Consider the following 23,732-nt stretch of genomic DNA (forward strand, 5'->3'; position numbering starts at 1 on the left):
AGGGCTTGTCCCTTGCCCTTTCTTCGCGGATAGGTGAGATCACCTAAAATAAAAACTATGACTATCAAGACACCTAGTAGGCTTAAGTGTATCCAATGTGCTTCATAGTTCATGTCACATTTGGTGGTGCGCTTAAATGTTACTTCAAGCAACACTTCCTTTCCAACATTTTCTTGGTTCAAAAGCACATAGAACATGATAGGTATGTTTTTGGTTTCTATGGTCATGAGAATTGTGCATTTTCTAAGGGGGGAATATGGACATCCTCCATTAGGTTTGATAACCACATTTATCCAATTGTCTGATCTCAGTCCATGTGTCGTGGATCAAGACATTATAGCCTACACCTTCATAAATGAGAGCATCGATCACATGCTCTCATTTTGCAATTAGTTTGATCACCCTAAGATAGGCAAGTATAAGCTCTTCATCAACAGGGTCAATGCTCGCGGTTTCAACTGTTCAAATTAAAACATTACTCCCCATAACCTAATTGCTAGTGGTCACTTGATGTTGAGGGAAGTCACATTACATGTGTGTGACACTACACTAGTGGCACCTCCGATCAACACTCCTAGACAGAAGGGGTTCTTGCTTTGTTGAACAATATTGAGCTAAATGCTCACAATGACTACAGCTCCAACACATGATGATCCCGTTGGGTCGGAGTGTTCCACCTCTCCTACTACTATTTTTCTTCTTGGAAGTGGCATTGTCTTCTTTGCAATGCTGCATGTGCTTTGCCTCTCTAGTGGATCTGTTATTGGAATGCCCTAAATCCACACTAATGGGTCCCAAAAATTGGAGGCTAAGGACCTCTTGAATGGTTGATAGTAGTACTAAGTGTTGCATATTCTCAGATTTCAGCAATCAAGGCCTCTATCATGGGTCATGTGAGGTCCTCTACAAGCTGTGCTAGAGTGTGTACTTTCAAGCCATCATCCTTAAGGTCCACAACACTTTGTGAGTCCCAAAACCCTAGTTCTAAGTCTCTTAACACTCTCGTATAGTGGGCCTTGCATTTGTATTGGTGACACTCACATACTTGGCAGATTCCTCTACTAGTGCCCTTCCCACCACAATGCTTGGTCCTTCTACTTGTGTAAGGGACACAAAGAGATCGTTGTTGTAGTCAAACTGCATCTGATAGAACTTAGACCTCTGCCAATTAGGGTTACCTAGCAATTCTTTGAAGATTAGGATGCTAGCCAATTCAGGCTTGTCCTTAAACTGTGGGTGCCATCATGCAAGTATTCTTTAAAGTTCTAGTTTATCTCGAGGAGCATGGAACTTCCCTAATTCATGTTGTCTCAATGAGTAAGAGGTAAGTTTGCCTCTTCTTTGCATGCCATGTACTACATACGGGATTGTCTTCTGTCAGTGCCCCCACTCAGCTCTTGGGAAAAACGAACATGAGAGAGATCCCTTCGACTCTCCACCCAACCACGTCTAGGAAGTTACTAGCTAGACCCAAATCGTGACTGCTCCGCCATCCGTCAACTTCAGGTGAGTTATACTATTTTTAAACTCGCTTCCTAGGCTCCCCTTGATCCCGTTCGGGTGGCCAAGGCCCCCGGACGGTCATCTCTCATGCTATTTCCCCATAAGTTACATTCATTAATGTAACATTTCCTCCCCCTTAAGAATCGGTTTTGTCCTCAAAAATGATACTTGGAAGGTCCAACTGTAAATTGGGAAACCTTTTCCTTAAAGTACTTACTCGCTCCCATGTTGAGCTTTCTTCTGAACAATCTTTCCATTTGACCAGATATTCTTGATAAATAGTATTCCTTGTTCGTCTATTACGAACATTTAAAATTCTTTCTGGTTCATATGGAATAGATTGGTCATCTAATAGCTCCTCATTGTTATCATTTAGATTAGGTTATCCATATCACCCAGCTTCTTTCTTAGCTTACTTACATGAAAAACTGGATGTGTTTTACTACCAACAGGTAGTTGGAGCTTGTAAGCCTGTTTTCCCACCCTCTTAAGTATTGTGAAAGGACCACAATACCTAGGTGAAAGCTTTGGACATCGTCCCATTTTCATGGTTTTAGTTTGTTCAAGTACCTTAAGATAGACCAATTCCCCTTCCTCAAAACAGATGTCTCTTCGGTGAGGATCTGCATAAGCTCTAGCTGGATTTTCAGCTTTCCTAATATTTTCTAATACCAGTATTACATACGGGACTGTCTTTTGTCGGTGCCCCCACTCAGCTCTTGGGAAAAACGAACACGAGAGGGATCCCTTCGACTCTCCACCCAGCCACGTCTAGGAAGTTGTTGGCTAGACCCCAAATCGTGACTCCTCCACCAGCCGTCAACTTTAGGTGAGTTATACTATTTTTAAACTCACTTACTTCCTAGGATCCCCTTGGCCCCGTTCGGGCGCCCAAGGCCCCCGGACGATCATCTCTCGTGTTGTTTCCCCATAAGTTACATTCATTAATGTAACGCCATGGCTTGGTTCGAACTGTTAGCTGTACTGGTCAGTCGGCTGCCAGCCGACCTGCCTATTCTGGGCGCATTCATGTTGGCTATTTATAGCCGACATTCTGCAGTCTTCCTCACTTTTCTGTTTGCAGATTACAGCCTGGAGATCGTGCAGACTGCAACAGACTTCGAGGTGAACAATGTTAGCAATCATTGCCTGGTCGGACTGCACAGCCCAGTCGGCCAGTACAGTCAGACTGCCACGTGGCAGTCCGACTTGCTGCAGTACAGTCAGCTGCATTTAATGCAGCCGACCTGCATTTTTTGGCACCCAGATTCTTGGCTATTTATAGCCGAGTTTTCAGTCTTCTGCCCACATTCTTCTACTCGCAGATTACAAGCTGGTGGCTCGCGCAGATTCTATCTCTGTTCGCAGATTTCAAACAAGAGATAGTGGAGACTGCGGACTTCGAGGTGAACAGCAGGTTGCATCGTCAAGGTGGAGACACACAGTCCAGCGCACTGCGCCCGTGTATATATCTGCATATCTTTGTATACAGCACACTTTATACAGCAGATCTTCATCTTCTACTGTCTCTTTCTCTCTCTTCTCTCTCTCTGCGTTCTCTCTCTCTCAGTCCTACGCTTCTGCACCGCTGCACTCTGACATGGTATCAGAGCAGTGTTAAAGGGCTGACTGAGTGCAAAACCAACCTGAAGAGGAGTTTCTATCGCGACACAAGGCTGCGTTTTCAGCGTTTGAGGGCAGGCAGGAGGGCTGCGCCTCGGAACAAGGCTGAAGCAAGCGTGGGCGCACGGGAAAGGAGTCCAGGTGGTGGATTTGCTGCTGTTTACTGCTGTTTGACGAGGAGGAAGTTTGAGTTTTCAGCTTTCAAGTGCAGGTTTTGTTTTTTCATTGCCTCCGGCGAGTGAAGAAGTTTTGGGACGCGGAAGAGCCCTAGCAGGCTGAGTTTTCACAGTCAGGGGGGACTGCTTTTGCGTTTGTGAAGGCATTACAGGTAAAGATGTCTACCGAGATTGACTTGGAGTTCCAGATGATTATGGACCGGAAGGTGCCTGTCTTACCGGCTCTTCTCGCAAATCAGAAGCTCAATGGCGACAACTACCGCATCTGGCGTGTGATGATGTTGGCCATCCTTGACTCCTACGATTTGGCGGAGCTTGTACAGGAGGAGATCGACCGGCCCTCGGTAAGAGATGAGTCCAAACTCTCTTCCGATGCTCGTGCAGAGTTGGCCAAGGCACAGTCTTACTGGGACAAACTGAATGCAAGGATTCGTTCCTTTCTTTTTCTGTCGTGTACTACAACCGTGATAGCTCACATCGAGCACTTGACGGTGGCTCGGGAGATATGGCTGGAGCTTGATCAGATGTATAACCGGATGACCCTTATGAAGCGGGTTTCTTTGGAGGTTCAGATGCGGACCTTGTCCGTGAACAAGTCTTCTTCGTTGCAGGAGCATATCAATAAGCTTAGACAGCTTCAAATGCAGGTTCAGAATGCGGGGAAGCCGATTTCCTCCGAAGACATGGCGATCACACTCTTGTCCCAGTTGCCGCCACGATTCGGTGCTTTCTACTCCGCCCTTATTGCTTCGGGGCGGGAGTCCACTCTTCGGTGGGAAGAGTTGGTTCCTATGGTCTTGGACCAAGAAGAACAACTAAAGGGACAGAATGCTTCCAAGTCGGAGGCACTGACAGGTCAAGCCTCTCAGAAGAAGGGGAGGGACCAAAAGAAGAAGAAGGGGGATAACAAGTCAAAGAAGGACAAGGACAAAGAAGGACAAGTCAAAGAAGGACAAGGACAAAGAATCCACATGCCATATTTGTGAAAAGACTCGCCATTGAAAGAAGGATTGCCCTGACAAAGACAAGAAGGACATGAAGGATTCTGGAGCGGTGGCTGCACCCTCATTAGCTGCATTTCTTCATCTAGCTGTCATTGAGAACTCTACGCCGAATGCTTCTGATGCTGCGATGATAGCTCCTCAAGCTCAAGAGTGGATCGTCAACAGTGGTGCCTCCCGGCACATGACTCCTTTATCAGATGGTATTGCCCAGTTGCGACCCTCGCGTGGGCAGATTCTCATTGGAGATAGCTCTTCAGTGTCAATTGCAGGACGGGGTGAGATGCAGCTTATTCCAGATGGACGCGGCGGTATCCATACCTCAGAGGTCTTGCATGTACCAGGTTTAGGATATCATCTTCTGTTAGTTCATAAGATTTGCTCCCTTGGACTTTTGGTGGAGTTTGACAGTGATTCGGTGCGAGTCCTTGATCGTGGGTCAAGGAAGGTTTTCTCATCCGGATATGAGGAGAACGGCATCTATAAATTGAAGTCTTCCACCGCCCTCCCTACTCTTCTTCTTACCTCTCAGACACAGTCACAGCTATGGCATGCTTGGTTTGGTCACCTCAACTATGATTATCTTTGGAGGGCGTCACGTGGACAGCTTGTTCGAGGGTTGCCGGATATAGTGATGAGCCAACAACCATGCGTCTCTTGCATTCGTGGAAAGCATCATAGGGATGCGATTCCCAACAAAGCTTCGCGGCAGTCTACTTCACCGATGGAGCTTGTATCTACGGATCTTTGTGGCCCTATGAGGAACGAGTCCTTGCGAGGGAGCTCGTACTTCATGTTGATCGTAGATAACTACAATAGGATGACATGGGCCTATTTCTTGGCATTGAAGTCAGAAGCTTTCTCCCACTTCAAAGATTGGCTTCTCTTTGAGGAGAACCGATCAGGCCGGAGATTGAAGACCTTGTGATCCGACAAGGGTGGTGAATTTGTTTCTAATGAGTTTGCTCGTTTTTTAGCAGATAAAGGAATTCAACAGGAGTTTGCTAATACCAACACTCCTCAAGAAAATGGCATTCTTGAACAGAAGAACCGAAGCGTGATCGAGATGGCGCGCACCATGATGGAGCACCGACAAACACCTCAATTTCTGTGGGCCGAGGCTGTGGCTACTGCAGTCCACATCCTTAACCGATCCCCCACTTCGGCCGTTGATGGGATGACACCTTTTGAGGCTTACTTTGGGACTAAGCCCGATGTTTCTTATTTTAGGGTCTTTGGGTGTGATGCCTATGTTCACATTTCCAAGGCTCATCGTGATAAATTCGAAGCAGCTTTCCGAAGACAGGTATTTGTTGGCTACAGCTCCCAGTCCCAAGGCTATCGTTTGTATGATCCCGTCAAGCGGGATGTGTACACCAGTCGAGATGTTCGGTTTGTGGAGGTTCCGGCCATACCAGCGGGTGAGGAGCATCCCGTTCTTGGAGATCCAGGGGAGAGTTGGGCTCCCGCTACAGTTCCTTTGGAGCCCGCGCCTTTTGATTCTGATTCTGTTTCTGACACAGAGTCTACTGTTCCACTGGTCACCCCCGAGGAGTTACCACTGGTGGATATCCCAGAGTCTTCAGCTCATGGAGAGAGACGAGGGGAGGTCCGGCCTTCTCCTCGTTGGGCCCGTAACACACTCCGTGATTCAAGGATCACGGGGATCCCTGAGGAGTGGGAACCGCAGGATGGTCCGTGGCCGTCACGGAGGCACCAGGCACATTCTACGGAGCTTGTTTGCTCTAACTATTGTTTGATGACCCGTGTTATGCAATCAAGAGCCCACCTCCGTGAAGGAGGCTTTACAGTCCGCACCATGGAAGAAAGCTATGGAAGCCGAGTTGGAGGCTATTGAGAGGAATGGCACTTGGTCACTCGTGCCACGCCCCCCGAATAAGAAGTTGATTGGCGTCAAATGGGTCTTCAAGACCAAGTACCTTAGCGATGGTTCTTTGGACAAGCACAAGGCTCGCATTGTTGCTAAAGGTTTTGCACAACGCCCAGGGATTGATTTTCATGATACTTTTGCCCCCACTGCTCGTATGGCGACTATTCGAGCTGTTCTTGCCTTGGCTGGCCATAGGAGATGGCATGTCTACCAGTTGGATGTGAAGTCGGCCTTCCTCAATGGTGATTTGAAGAAGGAGATCTATATCGAATAGCCTCCTGGCTTTGGATCTTTAGATGGGAAAGTCTACGGGTTGAAGAAGGCCTTGTATGGCCTCAAGCAGGCTCCGTATGCATGGAACGAGAAGATTGATTCGTTCCTTCAGTCACAGTTGAGATATCGGCGTTCTAAGGCCGATCTGCAGCTTTATGTACACACTTCCGAGGCTGGTTGTGTGCTTTTTGTGTTGTATGTTGATGATTTGATTGTCACAGGTGATCATGCACAGAAGGTCCAAGAGACGAAGGCAGCTTTACATCGGACGTTCGAGATGACGTTCTTGGGTCTACTCCATTTCTTTTTGGGCCATGAGATTTATCAGTCTCAGATGGGGATCTTCATCTCTCAGCAGAGATATGTACAGGAGCTCTTGGTTTCTTTTGCGATGGAGGATTGTCGGACCCTTTCTACTCCTATGGATCCGAACTGGAAGGCCACTTTCCATTCAGCTTCTCCCATGGCGGATGCTTCCTGTTATCGTCAGTTGATTGGATCGTTAATTTGGCTCCTCAACACTCGTGTTGATCTTTGTTTTACTGTTGGGCTCTTGGCAGGGTTTATGAGTGAACCTCAGACAGTGCATTGGCAGGCTGCTCAGAGGATACTTCGGTATTTGAGGGGGACGTCTAATTTAGGGATTCATTACCCCGCAGGCACAGGTGGTTCAGATCTTGTTCTTGCAGGTTGGAGCGACTCGGATTGGGCGGGTGATGTGAACCACAGGCAGTCTACTACAGGTTACTGTTTTACCTTGGGTGCAGGTGTTATCTCATCGAGTAGCAAGAAGCAGCCCACGGTGGCCCTTTCGTCTACTGAGGCGGAGTATCGGGCCGCGTCTTCCACCACATGTGAGGCTGTGTGGCTTCGGAGATTGCTGGAGAAGCTTGGCTGCCCCCAGACTCGTCCTACTTTGCTACAATGCGACAATGAGAGTTGCATTGCCTTGGCACGGAATCCTGTTTTTCATGCCCGGACGAAGCACATAGAGATCCAGTACCACTTCATCAAAGAGAAGCTTCTGGATGAGACCATCACCGTGGAGTACTGCAAGACGGAGGATAATCTTGCAGATTTGTTTACGAGGGGGTGTTAGCAATCATTGCCTGGTCGGACTGCACAGCCCAGTCGGACTGTACAATCAAACTGCCACGTGGCAGTCCGACTTGCTGCAGTACAATCGGCTGCATTTAATGCAGCCAACCTGCATTTTCTGGCGCCCAAATTCTTGGCTATTTATAGCGGAGTTTTCAGTCTTCTGTCCACATTCTTCTGCTCGCAGATTACAAGCTGGTGGCTCGCGCAGATTCCATCTCTGTTCGCAAATTTCAGACAGGAGACAGTGCAGACTGCAGCGGACTTCGAGGTGAACAGCAGGTTGCATCGTCGAGGAGGAGACACGCAATCCAGCGCACTGTGCCCGTGTATATATCTGCATATCTTTGTATACAGCACACTTTATACAGCAAATCTTCATCTTCTACTGTCTCTCTCTCTTCTCTCTCTGCGTTCTCTCTCTCTCAGTCCTACGCTTCCGCACCGCTGCACTCTGACAAACAGTAGGTTGCATCATCGAGGTGGAGACACGCAGTCCCGTGCACTGCGCCCGTGTACATATCTGCACATCTTTGTATACAACACACTTTATACAGCAGATCTTCATCTTCCACTGTCTCTTTCTCTCTCTCTCTCCTCTCTGCGTTCACTCTCTCTCAGTCTTGGTCCCACGCTTCCGCATCGCTACACTTTGACATGGTATCAGAGCAGTGAACAAGGGCTGACTGAGCGAAGAACCAACCTAAAGAGGAGATTCCATCGCGACACAAGGCTGCGTTTCCAGCATTCGAGGGCGAGCGGGAGGGCTGAGCATCGGAACAAGGCTGAAGCGAGCGTGGGCGCGCAGGAAAGGAGTCCAGTTGGTGGATTTACTGCTGTTTGAAGAGGAGAAAGGCTGAGTTTTCAGCTTTCAAGTGCAGGTTTTACTTTTTCATCGCCTCCGGCGGGTGAAGAAGGTTTGGGACGCAGAAGAAAGAGCCCTAGCAGGCTGCGTTTTCACAGTCAAAGGGGGGCTGCTTTTGCGTTTGTGAAGGCATTACAGGTGAAGATGTCTACAGAGATTGACTTGGAGTTCTAGACAATCATGGATCGGAAGGTGCCTGTCTTACCAGCTCTTCCTGCAGATCAAAAGCTCGATGGCGACAATTACCGCATCTGGCGCGTGATGATGTTGGCCATCCTTGAGTCTTACCATTTGGTGGAGCTTGTACAAGAGGAGATCGACTGGCCCTCGGTGAGAGATGAGTCCAAACTCTATTCCGATGCTTGTGCGGAGTTGGCCAAGGCACAATCTCACTGGGACAAACTGAATGCCCGGATTCGTTCTTTTCTTTTTCTGTCTTGTACTACAGCCGTGATAGCCCACATCGAGCACTTGACGGTGGCTCGGGAGATATGGCTAGAGCTTGACCAGATGTATAACCGGATGACCCTTATGAAGCGGGTTTCTTTGGAGGTGCAGATGCGGACCTTCTCCGTAAACAAGTCTTCTTCGTTGCGGGAGCACATCAACAAGCTTAGACAGCTTCAGATGCAGGTTCAGAATGCGGGGAAGCCGATCTCCTCCGAAGACATGGCGATCACACTCTTGTCCCAGTTGCCGCCACGATTCGGTGCCTTCTACTCCGCCCTTATTGCTTAGGGGCGTGAGTCTACTCTTCGGTGGGAAGAGTTGGTTCCTATGGTCTTGGACCAAGAGGAACAAGTGAAGGGACAACATGCTTCCAAGTCGGAAGCCTTGACAGGTCAAGCCTCTCAGAAGAAGGGAAAGGACCAAAAGAAGAAGAAGGAGGACAACAAGTCAAAGAAGGACAAGGAAAAAGAATCCACATGCCGGCCATTGGAAGAAGAATTGCCCCGACAAAGACAAGAAGGACACCAACAAGAAGGACACGAAGGATTCTACAGCGGTGGCTGCACCCTCATCAGCTGCGTTTCTTCATCTAGCAGTCATTGAGGACTCTACACCGAAGGCTTCTGATGCTACAATGAGAGCTCCCCAAGCTCGAGAGTGGATCGCTAACAGGGGTGCCTCCCAACACATGACTCCTTCATCAGTTGGTGTTGCCCACTTACGACCTTCGCATGGGCAGATTCTCATCTTAGATAGCTCCTCGGTGTCTATTGCAGGACGGGGTGAGATGCAGCTTATTTCAGATGGACGTGGCGGTACCCATACCTCAGAGGTGTTACATGTGCCAGGTTTAGGGTATCATCTACTTTCGGTTCATAAGATTTGTTCACTTGAACTTTTGGTGGAGTTTGACAGTGATTCGGTGCGAGTCCTTGATCGTGGATCAAGGAAGGTTCTCTCCTCAGGATATGAGGAGAACGGCATCTACAAATTGATATCTTCTACCGCTCTCCCTACTCTTCTTCTGATCTCTTAGACACAGTCACAGCTATGGCATGCTCGGTTTGGTCACCTCAACTATGATTATCTTCGGAGGGCGTCACGTGGACAGCTTGTTCAAGGGTTGCCGGACATCGTGGTGAGTCAACAACCATGCGTCTCTTGCATTCGTGGGAAGCAGCATAGGGATGCGATTCCCAACAAAGCTTCGCGGCGGTCTACTTCACCGATGGAGCTTGTATCTACGGATCTTTGTAGCCCTATGAGGAATGAGTCCTTGAAAGGGAGCTCGTACTTCATGTTGATCGTAGATGACTTCAGCAAGATGACTTGGGCCTATTTCTTGGCGTTGAAGTCGGAGGCTTTCTCCCATTTCAAGGATTGGCTTCTCTTTGAGGAGAACCGATCGGACCAGCGATTGAAGACCTTGCAATCTGACAAGGGTGGTGAATTTGTTTCTAATGAGTTTGCTCGTTTGTGTGAAGATAAAGGCATTCACCAGGAGTTTGCTAACACCAACACTCCTCAAGAAAATGGCATTCTTGAACGCAAGAACCGAAGTGTGATCGAGATGGCGCGCACCATGATGGAGCACCGACAAACATCTCAGTTTCTGTGGGCCGAGGCTGTGGCTACTGCAGTCCACATCCTTAATCGAATCCCCACTTCGGCCGTTGATGGGATGACACCTTTTGAGACTTACTTTGGGACTAAGCCAGATGTTTCTTATTTCAGGGTTTTTGGGTGTGATGCCTATGTTCACATTCCCAAGACTCATCGTGATAAATTCGAAGCGGCTTCCCGAAGACAGGTGTTTGTTGGCTATAGCTCTCAGTCCCAAGGCTATCGCTTATATGATCTCGTAAAGCGGGATGTGTACACCAGTCAAGATGTGCGGTTCGTGGAGGTTCCAGCCATAGCAGCGGGTGAGAAGCATCCCGTTCTTGGAGATCCAGGGGAGAGTTGGGCTCCCGAGACAGTTCCTTTGGAGCCAGCGCCTTTTAATTCTAATTCTGTTTCCGATACAGAGTCTACTGTTCCACCGGTCACCCCCGAGGAGTTACCACCGCTGGAGCTCCTAGAGTCTTCAGCTCATGGAGAGAGACGAGGAGAGGTCCCGGCCTCCTCCTTGTTGGGCCCGTGACACACTCCGAGATTTAGGGATCGAGGGGGTCCCTAAGGAGTGGGGACCGCAGGATGGTCCACGACAGTCATGGAGGCACCAAGTACATTCTACGGAGCTTGTTTGCTCTAACTATCGTTTGATGACCCGTGTTATACAGGATCGAGAGCCCACTCCGTGAAGGAGGCTTTACAGTCCGCACAATGGAAGAAAGCTATGGAATCCGAGTTGGAGGCTATTGAAAGGAATGGCACTTGGTATCTTGTGCCTCGCCCCTCGAATAAGAAGGTGATTGGCGTCAAATGGGTCTTCAAGACCAAGTACCTTAGCGATGGTTCTTTGGACAAGCACAAGGCTCGTCTTCTTGCTAAAGGTTTTGCACAACGCCCAGGGATTGATTGTCATGACACTTTTGCCCCCGCTGCTCGTATGGCAACTATTCGAGCTGTTCTTGCCTTGGCTGGCCATAGGAGATGGCCTGTCTACCAGTTGGATGTGAAGTCGGCCCTTCTCAATGGTGATTTGAAGGAGGAGATCTATGTAGAGCAGCCTCCTGGCTTTGGATCTTCAGATGGGCAAGTCTACAGGTTAAAGAAGGCCTTGTATGGCCTCAAGCAGGCTCCGCGTGCATGGAACAAGAAGATTGATTCGTTCCTTCAGTCACAGTTGGGATATCGGCGTTCCAAGGCCGATCCGCAGCTTTATGTACACACTTCCGAGGCTGGTTGTGTGCTTTTTGTGTTGTATGTTGACGATTTGATTGTCACGGGTGATCATACATAGAAAGTCAAAGAGACGAAGGCAGCTTTACATCAAGCGTTCGAGATGACGGACTTGGGTCTACTCCACTTCTTCTTGGGCCATGAGATTTATCAGTCTCAGAGGGGGATTTTCATCTCTCAGCAGAGATATGTCCAGGAGCTCTTGGTTTCTTTTGCGATGGAGGATTGTCGGACCATTTCTACTCCTATGGATCCGAACTGGAAGGCCACTTCACATTCAGATTCTCCCTTGGCGGATGCTTCCTGCTATCGTCAGTTAATTGGATCATTGATTTGGCACCTCAACACTCGTGTTGATCTTTGTTTTGCTGTTGGTCTCTTGGAGGGGTTCATGAGTGAACCTCAGACGGTGCATTGGCAGGCTGCCTAGAGGATACTTCGGTATTTGAGGGGGACATCTGATTTAGGGATTCATTATCCAGCAAGCACAGGTGGTTCAGATCTTGTACTTGCAGGTTGGAGCGACTCAGATTGGGCTGGCGATGTGAACCACAAGCGGTCTACTATAGGCTACTGTTTTACCTTGGGTGCAGGTGTTATCTCATGGAGTAGCAAGAAGCAGCCCACGGTAGCCCTTTCGTCTACTGAGGCGGAGTATCGGGCCGCATCTTCCACCACATGTGAGGCTGTGTGGCTTCGGAGATTGTTGGAGGAGCTTGGCTGCCCCCAGACTCGTCCTACTTTGCTGCAATGCGACAATGAGAGTTGCATTGCCTTGGCATGGAATCTTGTTTTCCATGCCCGAACGAAGCACATAGAGATCTAGTACCACTTCATCCGGGAGAAGCTTCTAGATGAGACCATAGCTGTGGAGCACTGCAAGACGGAGGACAATCACGAAGGCGCTTCCCCAGGCTCTACTTCGGAGACATGCCAGATCCCTCAGGCTTCTGCCCCGTCCAGGCTCTAAGAGGGGGTGTTAGCAATGATCAGTCCCTAGCCGTACAGGCAGACTGGTCGGACTGACCAGTCGGACTGCCACGTGGCAATCCAACCTGTACTAGTCAGTCGGCTGCATTTAATGCAGCTGTCCTGTCTATTCTGGGCACATTCATGCTGGCTATTTATAGCCGACATTCTGCAGTCTTCCTCACTTTTCTGTTTGCAGATTACAGGCCGGAGATCGTGCAAACTACAACGGACTTCGAGGTGAACAGCAAGTTGCATTGTCGAGGTGGAGACACGCAGTCCTGCGCACTACACCCATGTACATATCTGCATATCTTTGTATACAACACACTTTATACAGCAGATCATCTTCCACTGTCTCTTTCTCTCTCCTCTTTGCGTTCACTCTCTCTCTCAGTCTTGGTCCCACGCTTCCGCATCACTGCACTCTGACACTAACCCACCTCTAAGAATGTCATTAGCTTGAGTCGGCCAATCTAGCATTGCTTCTTCAATTGCTCAACTAACATCAAGCTTAGCAGCTTCTTTGTGGCTTCTGAGGGGCTTCTAGGTCTGACTTACATTTAATGCAAGTCTGACTAGTTAAAAAACTGCCACCTATCAAAATGCTATCACCCAAGTCTACCCACCCATGGTCAAAGTGTCTCCCCTACCGAGTGGCTGTAGTTGTAAAGAAATGCTTGAACATAGATGGAGAACTCAAAGTGCACAACAAACACAACAAATAATAGCACTCAAGATGATGATAACTCAAGAATGATGAACGAAAGAATGTAGGAATCAAACTCTGTGCTGAATATGATACAGTTGACCTCAAACCTCTGTCTTGAGGGAGCAAGGATGAGGTGAGCTGAAGGAGTTGGACACCAATGTCAGCTTTGAGAGAGTGTGGCACTATGAATGGATCCCAAAACACAACAAAAGCAGTCTGAATATGTTCGATGATGTCTCAGTGTAGACATACCAGAGGCAGCAAAAATACGGATCAATCTAAGTCTAAGATGACTTCAACAATAAAAATATGCTCAGAGGACTGGTGACCAACAGGTCGGCCTACCATGCAGTAAAACCCAAGCACAGCTGCCCATGATGGCCTCTAGAAGCACAACATAGATGTTGAGGTAGTCAACAACTACTATAGGAGTGTCAAATGATGCCGAGCAGCCTGTAACAGCAAGAAACACAAGGTCTCTAAACTGAACAGTCTGCTGAGTCACCACAAACAACTGGCCAGCATCATCAAAGTGTTAGAGGACACCTCCTGGATGGGCAGGCACGCTGCACAGGGCAACAATCACCAACAGCTGGGCAGCCAGGCGTGCGCAGTATGGGCAGCACGGGCAGTATGGTCAATGCAAGCAGGAGTGCGGGCAGAAGACATGCAAGCCTCGACAGTCGAATAGGCCTAGTCAGACTACTAGATGGGAATCCTGGATGGGCAGGCACGCTGCACAGGGCAACAATCACCAACAGCTGGGCAGCCAGGCGTGCGCAGTATGGGCAGCACGGGCAGTATGGTCAATGCAAGCAGGAGTGCGGGCAGAAGACATGCAAGCCTTGACAGTCGAATAGGCCTAGTCAGACTACTAGATGGGAATCCAGGCCAACTGCAGCCTATTGTCCAGTTTTGACAGGCAGAACTGTAATTTTTTCCCTCTCCACTTTTTGCCTATTTAAAGGCACTGTCCAATGTGGTTGGATAATCAACTTGTACTTAGAGAGGGTGAGGTTTGGTTTAGCATTCTTCTTTTCTTGAGTTCTCTCCATTCCATTTCTCTCAGCCTTCATTGTCAAGATTGTGGGAGAGAAGGAAGGAGTCTCACTTGTAGCTTTCTTGCTTACACAATGGGGGAATACACACAAAGGTGGAGGCTAAAAACACTTTTCCTCTTCTTAGTTGTGTAAGCCAAAAAGAACTCTAGTACATAGAAATAGAAAAACCCTATATATGGGTCTCAAACCAAACTCAACTAACTAAGGTGATATACTAACTGAGCCACGAACTAGAGTAGATAAGGATAGCTGTCATCTAGCTATTATTCATGGGTGATATACTAACCGCATCTGCAACTAATAAGTCGGTGACATAAATGCACAACGGTCACCCTGGCATATCACGAGTGGAGCTCGATATCTCAACACTCCCCCTCGAGCTCAATCCCAATTCCTGCACACCAAGCATGTCTCTGAACTTGCGCAGCTTCTCTACACCCAATGCCTTCGTAAATATGTCAGCTACATGATCCTCTGTGCTGACATAAACTAGATCAATAAGACCTAGTAAAACCCTCTCCCGCACATAGTGATAATGCACCTCAATGTGCTTTGTTCTAGCATAATAGACTGGGTTATTTGCCAAGTGTATATTACTCATGTTGTCACAATAAATGACAACTGGTCCATTTGTAGACTGATGCATATCATAAAGTAGCTTATGCAACCAAGCTACCTCACATGCAGCCATTGTTGCACCCCTGTACTCAGCCTCTGTGCTCGACAAGGCAACTGTAGGCTGTTTCTTGCTGCTCCAAGTAACTGCAGCACTCCCAAAAGAGAACACATATCCACTGGTAGATCGTCTATCAGATATACTACCAGCCCAATCAGCATCAGTGTATCCATACAACCGTATCTGATCCCCAGTCTCATAAAGTAGTCCATACTACAATGTGGACTTCACATACCTGAGTATGCGTCTAGCCGCATCTAAATGTGGTTTCCTTGGAGCCTGCATAAACTGACTTACCAATCCAACAGCATAGCTCAAATCTGGCCTGGTAATAGTCATATAAATCAAACTTCCTACTATGCGTCTGTACATAGTAGGGTCTTCCAGAAGCTCACCTGCATCTGCGCTCAGCTTCACATTCTGCTCCAAAGGAACTGAAATAGGCTTACAGCCTGTCATCCCATATTTGGACAGCATGTCCAATCCATACTGCCTCTGTAAGAGCCATATCCCACTTGGTGATCTAATCACCTCAATGCCCAAGAAATAACGCAGCTCTCCCAAATCCTTCATCTCAAACTTCTGCTTCAATAGCATTTTCACATAAAGGATATCTTCATCACTGTCACCTGTCATAATCAAATCATCAACAAAAATGACAAGTAACATAATACCTTTCTCTGTTTTTCTCACATAAAGTGAGAAATCTGCCTTGGAAATCTGAAAGCCAATAGTGACAAGATACTGTCCTATCTTGTCAGACCATGCTCTAGGTGCTTGCTTCAAGCCATACAAGGCTTTCTTCAACCTGCAAACAAACTCAGGATGAATAGCATGCACATAACCTGGTGGCTGCTCCATATATACCTCTTCTTGCAAATCACCATGCAAGAAGGCATTCTTTACATCCATCTGATATAAAGACCATTCCTTTGATGCGGCCATAGCAATGACTGCTCTTACGGTTGCCATCCTTGCAACCGGACTGAATGTTTCTTCATAATCAATGCTATATGTTTGTACATACCCCTTGACTACTAATCTTGCCTTATATCTGTTCACAGAACCATCTGCATTGTGCTTCACCTTATAAACCCACTTACAACCAATTGCATTCTTATCTTTAGGCAAAGGTATCAATTCCCATGTAGCATTTGCTTCCAAGGCATCCATTTCTTCATCCATAGCTTTCTCCCATTTTTCTTTTCCCATGGCTTCCTCAAAAGAAGTGGGTTCTGGTTCCTGTATCACTTTGACCATGTAGACATAGTGAATGGCTGTAAATCCATCATATTTCAACCTATCCATAAGATACCTAGCTCTGGTACACCTGCGCAAAGTAGATTCACTCTCAGGTACTCTCAAAACATCCCTGGTCTTCCTTACTCCAGGTGTAACAATAGAAGGAATACCCAACTCATCATCAATGCTCTGTTCTGAGCCACTGGATTCACCATCCACATAAGAGTGACCTGCATTCACATCAAACATGGGCTAATCCACCTTCTCTTTTCCTTTTCGTGATACCTGCATATCACTATCTGCATTGCTTTGAGAAGATTCTCCCGATCTCAATCTGTCTGTCCATAGCGAAAAATGTGAACCACTGCTAGAGGACGCTCCAGGTCCACTAATATCTTGTGACTGCTGGTGTGAATTTTGTGCAGCATTACCATTTTGTGCATCTACATTATCAATCACATTTACTGGTTTATACCAGCTACTCATCTCATCAAAAACATCTCTGCTCATTGTAAACTTACGAGTAGAAGGGTTATAGCATCTATACCCTTTCTGCTTGCAGAGAGTAACCAATAAAGATGCACTTCTCAGCTTTTGGATCCAACTTGGAGTGAACATAGACAATGCAACCAAAAATTTTCAAATGAGAAATATCTAGTTTCCTACCAGTATACCTCTCCTCTGGAGTCATCCCATGTATTGCTGCAGTGGGAGTCCTGTTCATTATGTAGACTGCTGTAGCAACTGCCTCAGTCCAATAAAAATCTGACAGGTCTTTTTCATTGAGCATGGCACAAGATACCTCTCCAATATGCCTGTTTTTTCTTTCTGCAATTCCATTTTGTTGTGGGGTATGACTACATGAATATTACTGCTTTATGCCATGCTCCTGCAAGAACCTTGCAAACTCATTTGAGAGAAACTCTCCCCCTCCATCTGACCTTAGGCATTTTATTTGCAGACCTGTTTCTTTTTCAACCATAGCTTTAAGAGTTTTGAAATGCCCAAAAACTTCCCTTTTCTTTTTCATAAAATACACCCAAACTTTTCTGCTATAGTCATCAATAAAAGTGACAAAATAATGACAGCCTCCAAGAAATGCAGCTTTAGTAGTCCACACATCAGAGTAGATTAATTCCAATGGCTTCTTACTCTCTTGAACATGTCTAGGAAATGGTTTCCTTGCCTGTTTTCCAAATTGGCAGGCTTCACATACCTTATGCATTTCTGCAACCTTCAATTTAGACAATCCTGCAACAATATTTTGGATCTGCATTGACTTAAGTCGCTGTACATTAACATGACCAATGCGTTTATGCCAGATATCAATATCTACAACTATACCGATCCCATGTGCAAACATTGCTGCACTCAATTCAGACATGTCTGCATCCAACGTAAACATTCTGCACTTCTTCTTTCCTTTTGCTATCAAGCGACCTTTATTTTTCATATCCTCAACAAAGCATCCATGAGAGTTAAATCTGACCTGTAAACCCTGCTCAACCATTTAACCAACAGAAACTAGGTTCTTGGTAATATTCGGGATATGAAATACATCTGATAGGTATTTCTTTTTCCCATCCTGCATAGACAAAGGAATTTTTCCAATCTGCACAATAGGATGTGCAGTATCATCACCAGTCTCCACAAATCTTGGTTTTTCCATTTTCCTTGCATCCTGCATCCATTCTGCATGACCTGTCATGTGGTTTGATGTACCTGAGTCAACATACCACACATCGTTTCTTTCTTCTGCACTTGTCACAGAATTGGTCATGTGCTGCACCATAAACAAATGCTCATTTCTGTCATCACCTTGTCTACTAAAAGATGCATAATTCCCTTGTTGCAATTTTCCATTCATGATGTCATTCTGCTTTTTATAGCAGTCCTTAGCCATATGACCCATTTTACCACAGTAGTAGCATTCAACATTGCTGTTTACATTTTGGCCTCTTTGCCATCCACCACGACCTCTTTGGCTCCCCCTGCCTCTAGAGTTACAACGTCATCCTCCATAGGACTGGTTTTCTTGAGTTTGCTGCATAATCTGATTTCTACCACGGTCTCCAGATTGGCCTCCTCTACCTCTGCCTCTACCTCTTCCAGCATTTGAGTAGAAGATAGCTTCTTTTGAAGTTCCTCCTGAAAAAGATGCACCACCATTTCTCTACTCCTCAGAAATTAGAAGAGCAATCAACTCCTCAAAATCAAAAAATCTTTCACGGACGGAAATGAACGTTCGAAACTCTGCATAATCCTTTCCTAGACCATTCAAGATCACAGAAACTAAATTATCATCTTCCACTGGCGACCCAATGGAAGCAAGTGCATCTGCAATCTTCTTCACCTTCATGTGGTAGTCATTGATGCTCATATTCTCTTTGCACATTATGCAACTCTTGCTTGAGCTGCATTTTCCTGGCTTGCGTATTTGTGCTATACATTTTGACAAAGTATCCCATGCCTCCTTTGACGTACTTACATCTTGAATATGCACAATCATAGAGTCTGAAATACTGATAGACAGCCAGTACATAACTTTCCTAGCTCTCTCATGCCATGCTTTAAATGTCTGCATTTGTTGATTGGGAACATCAAGAAGAACTGGTTCTTCTTCATTTCTTGCAACAAATTCCCAATATCATTTTCCCATAAGGAAATTCGTCATTCTAAACTTCCATGCTTAGAAGTTGTTCTTGTCAAGCTTTTCAATGACAATCTGTGAAAGAGAATCAGACGCCATTACAGAACACTACAAAAAATTTTCTCACTACAAAGAACACAGCTTCAGCCTCACAAGGACAAATCTGCAAAACTAACGAAAGTGGTATTTGACCACACAGTCACTTCCTAGTGACGATTTTACATCAACAGGCAACAAAGATGATTCTGTAACTCCTAATGTCTCTGCGCACAGACATACGATGCAATTTCTACAATAACTTTTCACCGACCTGTAGAACAGTGGTTGCATAGCATAAAACTGGGCCTTTTCCTGAGTGTGTGCAAAAAACTTCAATCTCCAAAACAGGCTCCGAAATGGCCTCAAATCAAAAAAACAAGGTCACCAATGGCTAAAGCCCTTATCCCGCAGCATATACTGCCCTCTTACTTCACCGCGAAGGGCGTCTCAACCTGAGACAATGCACTCCTGCACTTTCCGGCTGTGCTACCTGCAGAGACTTCCTCCCAAAACAGAAGAATGAAAGCAACACTTGTCCTCTTACCAGAACACCACGAACTTGGCTTACTTTCTTGAGCTCCTTACCATGAACAAGGCTCTAATACCATGTCAAGATTGTGGGAGAGAAGGAAGGAGTCTCACTTGTAGCTTTCTTGCTTGCACAATGGGGGAATACACACAAAGGTGGAGGCTGAAAACAGTTTTCCTCTTCTTAGTTGTGTAAGCCAAAAAGAACTCTAGTACATAGAAATAAAAGAACCCTATATATGGGTCTCAAACCAAACTCAACTAACTAAGGTGGTATACTAACTGAGCCACGAACTAGAGTAGATAAGGATAGTTGTCATCTAGCTATTATTCATGGGTGGTGTACCAACCGCATCTGCAACTAACAAGTCGGTGACATAAATGCACAACGGTTACCCTCGCATATCACGAGTGGAGCTCGATATCTCAACATTCATCTATCATGGTCAGTCCTGTGCACCTACTTCTACGACAATGCACTCTCACATGGTATCAAAGCACGAAGGGCTGATCTGAAGTGGACATTTCTGAAGATGAAGTTTCAATGCGACACAAAGGTTGCATTTTCAGCGTGCAAGTGCAAGCAAGAGGGCTATGCATCAAGTTACAGCTGCAGCAAGTGGAGGTATGTGTGAAAAAGGCTTGTTTGCTGTTTTTCTATGCAGGAACAAGTTGAAGAAGTGCCGAAAAGGCTGTCTTTTCAGCCTTTGGAGCAGATTTTGAGTTTTATAATTGCCTCCAATGGTAATTACTTGAAGGTTACTTACTTCATACAAAGGAAGTCCTAACTCGCTGTGTGTTTGGAGCTAGAGGGGGACTACCCAGCACATATGAGACTATCCAAGGTGGAAATAAGATGTATACCAAGGCATGCATGGAATTTTAAGCCATCATGGACCATAAGGTCCCTATCCTACCAACTCTTCTCCAAGAGCAAAAACTCAATGGGAAGAGTTAGTTCCCATGGTGTTAGACCAAGAAGATAGGCTTCAGCTCGATCTCCTCCGAAAGGAAACTCAAAGGCTCTTATAGGTCAAAACACAAAAGATAACAAGAAGGGTAAAGAGAAAAAAAAGGACAAGAAGTCCAAGAAGGAGAAAGACACCACTTATCACAAGTGTGGCATAAGTGACAAAAGGCCACAAGAAGAAAGATTGCCCAAACAAGGACAAGAAGGGAGATAAGAAGAAGAAGACCAAGAGGATTCTAAGCCATTTGGAGCACCTCTTGCTCCTACATCCTCAACATTCCTCCACTTAGAGGTGTCGGAGACATCTTACCATGGAAGAGTTGTTCCAAATATGAACTCCTATAGCAAGTGCATCATCCCAAAGGGAGTGAGGAAGCCCTTTGCACTCAAGCATGGCCCTAGCCATCTCTAACATGGTCATGTTCTACTACTCCCCCTAACACCTTTTTCAAATGGTGAACCAACATTGGTAAACTCTATCAAGATGTCATGCTGCTTGCAATACCTATCAAAAGTTGAGGAGCAAAACAAGCAACCAACATCAACACAAACAGCCCAAATTTTTGAGTGGACTGGTTCTCCACCAGCATCTTACATTCATAAAACTTGCCAAAGGCCAAGCATACTATCACCCACAATCAACATCAAGTAAAGAGTCTTTGCCCATCAAAGGTGTGCACATGGACCTGCACATATCCATGTGAACAACCCAAAAGCCCCTTCATCACACAATTAAGGTTGGCTTGTCATACAACCTCATCATTAAGATAGCCATAGTGGGCATGCAAAAGAAGGCAGAGCCAACATCAAGGTCCATTAAGCCAATAAAGACCATCCTTTTGACCTATCTAAATGGTATCTCCTAATGTAGAATCTTCCACTTGTTTCCTACTTTATCACCTCCATGCGTGTGAATATACCTTTTTGTGTGTTAGTGTGTCTTTAGATGTGAACACCTTCTACACCTCTCAACATTCAACAAGGTTCAAAGGTTTGGGGGGAACCCTAGGCCTATATAATGAGGCCCTAGCTCTTGTACTTTCATCAATCATCTCACTCAATCTATAATTCAGCTTGAGTTTCATGTACTTGTTGCAAGAGCTTCTCTCTCTCTCTCTCTCTCTCTCTCTCTCTCTCTCTCTCTCTCTCTCTCAATGATGGAGTTCCATCTACCTTAGATGCTTGTGCCTTTGTTTCCATCATAATCAAGCGCCCATGAAATCCCGGGGAGCCATAGCCTCAGGCACTGAAAAGCAGGGAAAAAAGGCATCCATATTCTAAAAAATCAACATCCTAAGCCAAAAATCGTAGACTCACACACTTGTATTGTACAGGTGGTGTAACCACGTGTGCTAGAAAATAAAGGCACGCAGCTTTGGGCAAGCAAGCAACCAAGAAAACTGAACTGAACAAAATTGGAAGTTCGTCTTCCATTAAATGCATGAGTTCTACCCAAAAGAAAAGACGTGCGCACTGCATTATATGGTTTCTCTAATGACGGTTACTGAAAAACAGACGTATGCAACAATAAACTGACCTGTGCAAAATCAATTTCCGAAAAAAGCTCTTCTTCCATGTCATACTTCTTCGAAGCCTCCTCCAGATCCTCTTCTGCAAACTTCAGTATAGCGTCTCTTAGCATATTGTTAGCCTTAGTGTTGAAGTCCTCATCCTCAGCCGATACATCCTGAGAATCCTGCTCTTCCCATCCCTCATTGTTTCCTTCTCCCCCTTTCACATCGTCTTCTTTTTCTGCTGCTTCTTCTTCGCGAAGGACCTGAGATTGCCAACGTCTTCTTTGGAAACCTGATGGACGGAACGAAAACCTAGAGGGCGCAAAATCTGATGAGTTCACAAGCCTCAAAGGCATGGAAGCTCCCTCGCAAGCTGGTTTCAGCAGGGCTCCGATTCTGCCTTGCGAATCAGCTCCTGCGAAAGAAAGCATATCGCCATAGCTGGCTCCATTCCCGACTGCTGGCACGAGCGCTTCGATCCCCGCCATCGTAAGTTATGTTGCCTGTTACCTCTGCTAGGAGCACTTTCTAGTCTCCTGCTAACGTCGCATTTGCAGACGAGGCGAAAATTTTGAAGAGAGGGTGTTGCCAGTTGCATGCAAAATGAATATTTTGATAGTACTTGTTCACACTCAATTCTGTAACTTGCCCCAAGGAAGCACGGTTGATGAGCTCTAACCTGTTCATATGCTCCATCGTGGCCAAATAAATAGTTCACTGTGCATGATGAGCTCTTCATATGGACCATGATGAATATATAGAGTTTTGTTATACATGGATGAGCCCATGATATTAAAACTTTGAGGGAACTTCAATCGCCATGTTGAGGGAATTTCAAACTGTAATTGAAATGATTGTTCTATGTATTTTGAAAACACAATGTTTCATTACTGAGGGCAAGGTCGAAGTTGCATAGAAGGAAAATGGGGGGAAGAACTTCTAAGCATACATCTCAAGAGATAGAGCAAGCCTAGTTGCTCTTTATAGAATGTACTTATGGAATTAGAGACATAAGAAGAACAAGTCCATGGGAATGTTTTTCAATGCCCAAGGTGTATTGTAGAAGATGGCAATAGGCATGCAAAAGATTAGGAACAAATAGAAGGAAATGCTTCTATACCAACAAAAAGAAGGCTCATAAAGCAACAATTAGTCTTTCATTTAAACCCCTATGTAAGATGTGTTTTGATTGAGCCTTATTTCTATATCTTATGAGCCACAAATACTCCCAAGAGGAATTCCCCAAGTGGGTTAGTGCTAACTTTCAAGTTAAATGCATTCCATCTTACTACAAGTCTATGGCATATTGTCATATATCCACCTTTCCACTGTATGCATTAAGTAATGTTCAACACTTATCTTAATAAAATGTTATGTTGCAAGTTTCGTTGTAAATCAATATGTTTCTAGCATGATGATATTTAGGGATTTTTAAAACCTTATTCTTTATTATTTTTCTAATATTGGTAGAAAATCTTTATGTCGATGAACATAGAGATTAACTTTTGGGTTTTTAAAAACTATTCAAGCACTTGATATGAGAGATATGATCATAGAGCTTGTTCCTATGATTCCAATGCTTCTATCCATTCTAAAATTCAACTTGTGGATCAAAATCTATGACCATTTGAAGCTCTATCCCAAATG

At 45.7% G+C, this 23,732-nt stretch overlaps 1 protein-coding gene across 1 annotated transcript in view; it reads right to left on the reverse strand.

Moving 5' to 3' along the window:
• The window catches only part of LOC148027751 (uncharacterized), a 54,118-nt gene extending 31,438 nt beyond the window's left edge, over positions 1-22,680 (reverse strand). Inside the window, exon 1 of the mRNA XM_087689452.1 lies at positions 22,109-22,680. Within this exon, the coding sequence (XP_087545578.1) occupies positions 22,109-22,573 (465 nt within the window). The 5' untranslated portion in view covers positions 22,574-22,680. The remainder of the gene's footprint in view (positions 1-22,108) is intronic.
• Positions 22,681-23,732: the final 1,052 nt, after the last annotated feature.

This window comes from Lygodium microphyllum, chromosome 12, assembly GCF_053477565.2.
Source record: "Lygodium microphyllum isolate KBCC chromosome 12, Lygodium_microphyllum_v1.1.10, whole genome shotgun sequence".
Taxonomy (NCBI): domain Eukaryota; kingdom Viridiplantae; phylum Streptophyta; class Polypodiopsida; order Schizaeales; family Lygodiaceae; genus Lygodium; species Lygodium microphyllum.